Source organism: Lipotes vexillifer, unplaced genomic scaffold, assembly GCF_000442215.2.
Source record: "Lipotes vexillifer unplaced genomic scaffold, Lipotes_vexillifer_v1.1 scaffold875, whole genome shotgun sequence".
In the NCBI taxonomy this organism is placed as follows: Eukaryota; Metazoa; Chordata; class Mammalia; order Artiodactyla; family Lipotidae; genus Lipotes; species Lipotes vexillifer.
In genome coordinates this window covers 682,701-692,393 of record NW_006792177.1, presented here as the reverse complement: position 1 = coordinate 692,393, position 9,693 = coordinate 682,701, and the positions used below count along the sequence as shown (strand labels likewise).

Here is a 9,693-nt window from a genome sequence, read left to right as displayed (position 1 = left end):
AAAGAGAAAGAGAGAGAAAGAGAGAGACAGACAGCACCTGGGGTTCTGTTTTACTGGGGTTGATGATTTTGTGGGCTCACTCTTTATTGGTAAATTTAAAACTTAAGAGTGGGAATTTAAAGCCCAGGAAGAAGGAAAAAAAAAAATCTAGTAGCTCAAATGATCAGTTACTGAAAACAAACAAGATCTCTAAAACAAAGGAACCTCTATGGGGGAAGATGGCCTGACTCTTTATCTAGCCCTGTGGCTGGCAATGTTTTTATTCAATATAAACACGTTGAAGGGGATGCCTCTTTGAAATGGATGCCTCAACAATCAAAACTTAAATCAGATAATCGCATTACAAAAAAGGAAAAAGAGGGCTTCCCTGGTGGCGCAGTGGTTGAGAGTCTGCCTGCCGATGCAGGGGACACGGGTTCGTGCCCTGGTCCGGGAAGATCCCACATGCCGCGGAGCGTCTGGGCCCGTGAGCCATGGCCGCTGAGCCTGCGCGTCCGGAGCCTGTGCTCCGCAACGGGAGAGGCCACAACAGTGAGAGGCCCGCGTACCGCAAAAAAAAAAACCCCAAAAAACAAACAAAACAAAAAACAAAAAAAAAACAAAAAAGGAAAAAGAAACAAGTGTCAAGGTTTACACTGTACTGAGAACTGAATAAATCATTGAATTACCAGATATCAGAAGAAAGGGTAGATACAATAAATTGAATAACGTCTCCCACAAAAGATATCCAAGTCATAATCCTTGGAACCTGTTAATGTTACCTTATATGGCAAAAAGGACTTTGCAGATGTGATTAAAGATCTATAAATGGAACAGTGGTCCTGAATTATTCAGGTAGGCCCTAAATGCAATCACAAGTGTCCTGATGAGAGAGAGACAGAGGGAGATTCCACCCAGAAGACAAGGAGAAAGCAATGTGACCACAAAGGCAGAGATGGGAGTGATGCGGCCACAAGCTAAACAATGCTGGCAGCCAGAAGCTAAACAATGCTGGCAGCAACAATAAGCTGGAAGAAGCAAGGAGCAGATTCTCCCCAGTGTCTCTGGAGGGAGCATTGCCCCCTAACACCTTGATTTCAGCCCACTGATACTGATTTCTGGCCTCCAGAAATAGGAGAGAATAAATTTCTGTTGTTTTATGCCATCAGATTTGTGGTAATGTGTTACAGCAGCCATGGGAAACTAATAGCATGGAACTGGGCCTCTGAAATAACTGGAGGTGGTTGCCTTCTCTGCCCCTGAAAATCTCCTCACCTGACAGGGTCCTGCATACTCTGGTCCCTGCAACACACCCCCCATCTTATCTCCCACCACCACCCTTTAAACTGACTCCACTCTGGCACCCACGTGGGCCTTGGCCACACACATTCCCTAATTCAGCCAAGTCTCTACATAACTGTTTCCTTTAAGAAGCCTCCCGAGATCACCCCCTCCACCATGACATCTTTCTCCTTCTCATTTCCCATTTGCAGCTTAAGTTTTCTTCTCAGCACTTACTGCTACGTGTACATGTGAGTGCGTGTGTACTTATTTCCTTGATGATTATTAGTTGTCCCCACTAGAATTTGAGCTCACTGAGGGCAGGAACCTAACTTTTCACTATTGCAGCCCCTTACATTCTGCCATAAAAAGTAGCTGAAGGCTGACAACATGCCAGGCAGGTGATGGAAGGTGGAACTAGAGAGTGGGACCGGGGTAAGGCCAGGATGGGAACAAAGGTGTGGATGAAATTGGAGGGGACTGGGATGAAACCTGGGGAGGAAGTGAGCTTTGAAGGGTGGGGGAGCACGTAGTACTGGGAGTGGGGTTACGGGAGAAAGGGGTGGGGCTGGGTGGGTCAAGAGCGGGTGGTGGTGGATCTTCAAGGTTGGGGGGAGCCTGGAGCTGGTAGTGGTTGTGGGACTTGGAGGAGGTGGGCGGAGGGAGGGGCTAGAGGTAGGAAGGTGGCAGGGCCACCCCCCACCCAGTTTTGTTAAGGACATTTAGATAAATGTTATGAAAATGTAGTTTCAACTTCACACCCTCACATTCCCTTCTAATCAAATTGTGGCCCTAAATACCTCCAGTCAGATCATCTGGAGCTGCATCCAGAAACCAACCATGGAAGCACAGTCCTATAGGCCAAAGAGAGACAGGGGTGGTGTAGTGGTTGGGAACACAAGGCTCATATCTGAGATGCCTGGATTCAAACTCATTTAGGAATCTAGGGTTCCCCATTTATAAAATGGGAATGATAATAGAACTCACTTCATAGAGTTGTCGTGAGGATGAGTAAGTTAGTGTATTTAAGGTTCTTTTAAGAGTGTCTGGTGGCTTCCCTGGTGGCGCAGTGGTTGAGAGTCCGCCTGCGGATGCAGGGTACACGGGTTCGTGCCCAGGTCCGGGAGGATCCCACATGCCACGGAGCGGCTGGGCCTGTGAACCACGGCCACTGAGCCTGCACGTCCGCAGCCTGTGCTCCACAACGGGAGAGGCCACAACAGTGAGAGGCCCGCGTACCACAAAAAAAAAAAAAAAAAAAAGTGTCTGGGACATAGTAAGTGTTCAATAAACATTAGCTATCAGGTAGTGTTACAGGGGAAGGATATCCAGAGGCCTCTGGAGGAGGGGCCAGGGATGCCCTGGCGTAAGAAAGGGTTTTCCCAGGGGCACAAAAGTGAAGAGGGGTGACAGCTGGAATCAGGGACTCAAATACCAGTTGAGGAGCTGGATCATGGGGAGCTGATCACCTCCAGACATTTAAGCTGGGGCAAGTCATCAGTCAGTTTCCAGGGTGGAAAGACCTTGCTTGCAGATGAGCATGAGCATAGTGTAGAGTGAACCCCCAGGCTCTTGGACTTTCTGGGAAGCTGGAGGGCATCTGGGGTGGACACAGCAATGAAGGGGGAAGGAACTGGGAACCAGGGCTGGTGCTGGATGCCCTGCAATGGAAAGGAGATAGTTGCACCACAAAAAATGGTCCTTCCTCCCACACATCCCGCCAGTACCTAGTGCAGCTGAAAACCTGCTTTTAATAAAGTGAACCTAGACCCTAATTCATTTAACATATAAACTTAAAAGTATTTTTTGCACGGTTTTGATATATACCAAATTTCCTAGGAATGCAACTGCTGTGTCCATCAAGGGAAGACTGAACTTTGTGTTGTTTATAATCTTACTGAGGCTTTTTTTTTAACCATTTTGAAAAGTTACATCAGCCACAGCAGCACACTAACAACATTTCAATCAACCATAATACAGCCCTGTACATAGAGGCCAGCATCTAACTGCTTCATTTTGCTTTGTACTGTTCTTATACCTGAGGATTGAAATACAGATCATTTTATTCCAATTACTATCCTTTCTTTCCTCCAGTTAGGGCATGATATTGTTTTTCTCAGTGCATGTAGGTCAGTTTTATTATCTCTGGATTCCATTTAAGGCAGTAAAGGGGTGATACAAAATGTTTGTTATGAAAATGGGTCTGAGAAGGCTGTGAACACTGGGCTGGCCCACCTCCAACCTCCTACCTTGTATAATGTAGGCCCGGAGGCCCAGAGGCCCAGAGAAGGCAAGAGGCCTGTTCTCGTCACCCAGCTTGTCCAGCAAGAGCCCAGCCCACAACAAGAGTGAACACTAAAGGCAGCGACTCTGTAGCCACGTCACTTCAAGACTGTATGTTTGTGGGTCTCTCATTTTTCCTAGCCACAAAGGCATCTGTTTTATGGAAAATGAAAATTTTTATTTATTGAAATTAGGTCATATCCCAGGTCAGCTCAATACTCCTTGGGGGTCCAGGAACCTGCCCAGCATCCTTGTCCTCAGATTTTGATCCCTGCATTTCTCACCTGGATATGCAAACACACAAGGTTTCATTTATTCACTCCTTTATTAATTCAGCAAAGAGTCAGTAAGTGATTGTTTAATGTCAGTGACTGCAGGTCACGGGAGATAAAATGACAGCTAACGTTTGCTGGGGCCTCACTAAGTATCAAACATTGCTCTCAGCAGTTCACATTGAATCCTCACACATCCCTCTGAAGTAGGAACTCCGAGGAGCTCCACTTTACACATCAGGAAATTGAATAATAGAGAAATAATCTACCCAAGATCACACAAGCAGTAACAGCTGGGCTTCAACCCCAGGCTGAGTCCAGAGCATGTGCTCTTAAGCCATATTGTGCTGGAAACAGCCAGAAACCCTGCTGTTCACAGGGATCGTGGCCCTTGGGGAAGGCAGACATTTAACATGGCACCAGAGTGCATACACTGGGAACCGTCTGACAGAGCCTGGGTATGTAGAAAGGCCTCCTTGAGGAGGGGACACCTAAACTGAGACCAGAAGCATAAGCAAGAGCAGACCAGGGGAAGAGGAAGAGAACAGCATTTCAGGCAGGGTGGTGAGAGGCAAGAGGGCAAAGAAGCTGAGGACCTCTAAGACGGGCTTGTGTCTGAGAGACCTGAAGAAAGTGAGGGAGCACCTTGCCCACCAGAGAGTGAAAGGTGTTCCAGGCAAAGGGAGCACAAAGGCTCTGATGCAAATACGCATCTGGCACCTGCAAGGAACAGCAAGAAAGGAAGTGTGCCTGGAGCAGAGGAAATACTGAGAAGCCTAGGAGATGAGATGGAGAGCGGGCACATCTCACAGGGGTCTTGCAGGCCCTGAGACATTTTTTAAGCAGATTGAGATGGGGAGCCACGAAAGGGTTGGGAGACAAGAGTGACTTGTTCAAGGCTCTCTAATGTGAACAACAAGAAGGCAGGGACTTTGTTTTGCTCGCTGCTGATCCCCAGCCGTGGAAGAGCAACGGGCCCTTGATTCCACTCAGTAAATATTTGAACAAGTAAATGAACGAATGAATAAATTAATGAAATGAGGAAACGACTCAATGAATAATTGTGAAACTGACTACTTTCGGGATCTTTCATCCCACAGGTACACAGGGGATGACCCGCCCCTCCTCTCATCCTCGCCGCGCTCCCACCCCCGCTGTTAGGGTGAGGATCCACGCTACGGCCGCCAGAGTGCGCGGAGCGGCGGAGTTCTCGCACGGAAGGCTTTGCGTGAGGCACCGCATGGGGCGGGGCCTGCGGGCGGGCGCCGCTCAGCTGGACAGGGCTGACCGGTGGGCGGAACGCGCCGGCGGGGCTGAGGCTGTGCGGCGGCGCCCGGGGCGGTTTGGGCGGCGCACGGAGCTAAGATGGCGGCGGAGCGACAGGACTCACTGAGGGAGTTCGTGGCGGTGACGGGCGCCGAGGAGGAACGGGCCCGCTTCTTCCTGGAGTCGGCCGGCTGGGACCTGCAGGTAGCGCCGCGAGGCGGGCCGCGTAGGGTGGGCTGAGGACTGCGGGGCGCGGGCGCCTGGCGCGACAAGCTCGCGGTGGCCAAAGCGCACAGTCATCCCGCCGGGCCGCGGCCCGACCCAGGCCTCAGGGTCCTGGGGCCGCTTGCCACGCGTCGCCAGCTTGGCCTGGGCGTGGGGAAACGCGGGCTAGCTCCGGCCCCTACCTGCTCTACCCGGCCTCAGTTTCCTCTTCTGCCTGGCTCTCGGGTCAGCGAGATTTGGGGCATTTGCCGCAGCCCGCGTGAAGATGGAGAGCCTGGGGGCGTGGCTGCCGCGCCGAGTCTAGGCTGCAGGCCCGGCCCGACTGACCAGCTTCCCGGTGGAGCGGCGCTGGGGACTAGGTGCTCGTTCATTTCCATTTCCGCAGACCCGGCCTCAGGACAGGGGAGAAGCCCAGCCCAGGACTTGGCCCACGCCCCCTCCTACCTAATTGCCGGGAGAAACTGGGTAGTGGAGCCTATTCATCTTTAATAAGTAACTCTTCTGTAAAATGGGAGTCTTCGTGGAGCTTATCGTCTAGTTCACCATCATGTATTAAGTATACGTTAAATATTTATTAGTTAAGAAGACAGTAAGATAGGCTACACGAGGCAGGGACTTTTGTAAACTGTTGAATCCCCTGTGCCTGGAAAAACGCCTGACATGTAATAGGCACTCAGTAATTAATTGTAGGAAGAATTGCATACATGTTGTTCGCCAGTCTACATCTTAGGTAGATGATGATGATGAATATTTATTGAGTGCCTGCCATGAGCCAAGTGCTGTTCTAACTGCTTTAGGTGTCTTAAGTCGTTTAACCTGTGCATTTTGAAGCTGAGGTTTAGGGAGGTTAAGTAACTTGCACAAGGCCTCACTAGCTACCAAGTGGAAGAGATGGCATTTGAACTCAGTTCTGTCTGATACCAGAGCCCAAGCTCTTAACCACCATGTGCCCTGGCACTTTACATATGATGGTTCAGTTAATCCTAGCCACACTATGAGGTAAAGAAAACTTCCTCAGTTGTATAGATGAATTGGAAGTTCGGAGGTCAAGTGATAGGCCCAAGGTCACACACCCAGGGATTAGGATTTGAACTGTGTCTGCTGACTTCACCATTTATATGCTTCTCAAAAGTGTAAGAGTTAGATAAAGCATCACAGACACACAGTGTAAAGCTCCTGTGCTGGGCAGGAATACAAAATGCAGCTTCTGCCTGAAAGACCTAAAAGCTCACAGTGTTACAGGTGGCAGGTCATCAGTCCCAGTCTCCTCATGCTATTAGTGGGGAAACGGGCTCATGCATGTGACATGACTTGCCCAGGACTTGAATGTAGACACCCCTCAATGTCAGTTCAGTGCATGTCCCACAGCAGCATACTGCCTCCTGGCAGGCCTGCTAAAGCGTGTTCTGTAAGGGCACGCTGCTTCCAACAGGCTGGTTATGTCCCACAGCAGCTCACTTCCTCCTAAAAGGTGGTGACCTTGAGGACAAGAGCCATGTCTTTTTCACCTCTGTAGACCTCATTGCTCTCTTATGTCTTTGTGCAAAGTAAGTAATAAGTAAATACCTGTGCATTGAGTCCATGCAAGAAACATCCAGTTACAAATGGCCAAAAGAGGTCCTTATTCCTTCCGTATGTATAGAGCTAAGACATGACTGCATAAATGTTAATGGATCCTCTTATCCGTTTTGCAGGGTTGGTGGGATGGGTGTCCCCATTGCACTGATTAGGAAACAGCCTCAGAGAAAGTAAAAGTAGCAATCTGGACTGACCTCACAGTTCCCAACTCCTGGCTGTCACCTAAATGCTGAGAGTAAAGGCCCGAGCAGACTGCCTGGGATCGAGCCTGGCTCTACTCCTTACCAACTGTGTAACCTCAGACAGCTTTCTTAACTTCTCAGTGCTTCTCTATCAGCTATAAAATGAGATGATAATAGCACTAACTACATAGGGTTCTTTAAGGATTAAATGAGTTAACACAGGTAGAGTTGTACTCAGAACAACATGGCTCATAAATAAGTGCTCAATAAATGTACATTGCTTTTACTAGATCACATTTCCTAATGAAAATGAGAATGAGGAGTGTCTCCATCCCAACTTTCCTTCTTGCCTTCTTTTCCCCTTAGTAGATGGAATTTTTTTCAGGTAATATGAAAACAAGTACTTGGGCCATTACCTTTTGGTCTTATTTTCTATGGCCCCCCCAAATGCAGAGTGCCTTGTAAGTGTGGGCCATATTTTTGTGTCTTTGCTCCTTTGTGTTCAAAGGAGATGAAAGGAGATGTGTTAGATGAAGGCCTGTTTAAGGATCCCAAGTTACTACCTCTCTGTTTCAGATCGCCCTAGCAAGCTTTTATGAGGATGGAGGGGACGAAGACATTGTGACCATTTCGCAGGCAACCCCCAGTTCAGTATCCAGAGGCACAGCCCCCAGGTAAGGGCCAACTTCAGTTATTGCTACATTGGTGTGCTTCCAGCAATGGGACAGAGGATTCAGGCCTGGGGATGTGGACCATTGGGTTTGAGGGAGGAAGATAGACTGACTGGTGGGTAGTAGTTACTTGCAAGACTTATTCCTTTCCTGTAGAGATTTGGGATTCTTAACTGAGTGTGGTATATGATCCAATCCTGGAGGAAACCACAGAACCAACTTTTAAGATGTTTGGGAGGGGGTCTCTTATTTATGAAATATGAGGAGCGGCCTCTCCATTTATGGAAGTTTTTAAGTAGAAACCGAAGTACTTCCTTTCAGGGATGCCGTAGATGTAAAAGATTAGGCCAGGTGACTTTAAAAAGGCTCTCAATATTTTAGGATGCCCATTACCCTATTAAGAAGACTTAAGAGAAAATAAACCTGTTTAACCCATCCTTTCCCAAATTGATTAGGGAGACCTTGTCTTATTTTGTGAAGCAGTGTTAACCTTTGCTATCCCATTTGCATCCCCTGTCCTGGCCACTCTGGCTCCAAGGTTCTCACAGCTGATCACTGCTGTGATCTACAGAGTGGGATAATGTAGGTCTTCTGGGAGACAGGCAGGGCCTCTTCCTTTAAAGGTGTCTGAACTACAGCTCCCCTCTCTGCCGTAGCCTGATTTGTTTCTACTCTCTGGTGTATGTTCTCAATTTATTTGAGTTTGAATTCAACCCCAGAATACAGATATAGTGTTTCTTTGCTGGTGAAGTGATAAATTGTGTTTCTCTCTAAGGGCATCTGAGGTTTAAATTACATTTCCTCCCTTTCTAGAAGGAACACTAACCCCAGTTCTCATTGCTTCCTTAACTTCTTCCCCTACCTACATTTCCAGAGGAAAGAGGTAATAGGCAGGGCATCTTTTAGTTATTCATAGATGCCCACCTGTGAGGTGTCAGTGATGGCACATCAAGATGTTACTGCCTGGGACCTGGTTGATAAGGTCAGGGCTTTTCTTGTAGCTGCTGATAGAGACAGCTGATTTCCTGGGGTGTGTCTTTCACAGGTACCCCAGACTACTGTTGGGGTGTTGGCACGAAACTACAGAGGAGGGGACTTCCCTGGTGGCACAGTGGTTGGGAGTCTGCTTGCCAATGCAGGGTACGCAGGTTCGTGCCCCAGTCCGGGAGGATCCCACATGCCGCAGAGCGGCTGGGCCCGTGAGCCATGGCTGCTGGGCCTGCGCGTCCGGAGCCTGTGCTCCGCAGGGGGAGGGGCCATGGCAGTGAGAGGCCCGCGTACCGCAGGGAAAAAAAAAAATACAGAGGAGAAATTGAAACTTAGCCTCTGATGTCAGTCACATATTCATTCACACCTGTCTTCTCTGGTAGACCCAAAGTCCTGTCAAGACAGTGGTTTATGGCACTTCCCTGGCAGTCCAGTGGTTAAGGCTTCACCGTCCAGTACAGGGGGTGCAGATGAAATCCCTGGTTGGGAAGCTAAAATCCCACATGCCTCACAGCCAAAAAGCCAAAACATAAAACAGAAGCAATATTGTAACAAATTCAATGGAGACTTAAAAAATGGTCCACATCAAAAAAATCTTAAAAAAAAAAAAAAAAGACAATGGTTTATTAGAACCTGGGCTAGGAGCCTGACTGCTCACGTTCAAATCCCAGCACTGCCAGTTTAGAGATTTGTGACCTTGGGCAGGTTACTTAACATCTCCAGTCCCTCAGTTTTTGTCACCTGTCAAATGGGAATGATGATAGTGCCTACCACATGCGAGATTAAATGAGTTAATACTTACATAGCACTTAGAACACAGAACGTGTTAACTGCTATTATTGTCGTTTTATTATTACCATTATTAGCATCCATTCTCATCTTCCCCATTCTTTTCTTATTTGTTCCCTGTCTCATTCCACAGCAAGTCTATATGTTAAAAAGTAGACTTAAAAGTAAAAAAATCAAGGG

At 48.2% G+C, this 9,693-nt stretch overlaps 1 protein-coding gene across 3 annotated transcripts in view; it reads left to right on the top strand.

The window, feature by feature from the left end:
• The first annotated feature begins 5,109 nt into the window (after positions 1–5,109).
• Positions 5,110–9,693, top strand: part of NSFL1C (NSFL1 cofactor) — a 21,243-nt gene continuing 16,659 nt past the window's right edge. Inside the window, exons 1-2 of one of the 3 annotated variants that reach the window (XM_007465372.1) lie at positions 5,110–5,285; positions 7,643–7,740. In XM_007465372.1, the coding sequence (XP_007465434.1) occupies positions 5,181–5,285; positions 7,643–7,740 (203 nt within the window). In that variant the 5' untranslated portion in view covers positions 5,110–5,180. The remainder of the gene's footprint in view (positions 5,286–7,642; positions 7,741–9,693) is intronic. The other 2 variants (XM_007465374.1, XM_007465373.1) reach the window with 2 other exon arrangements.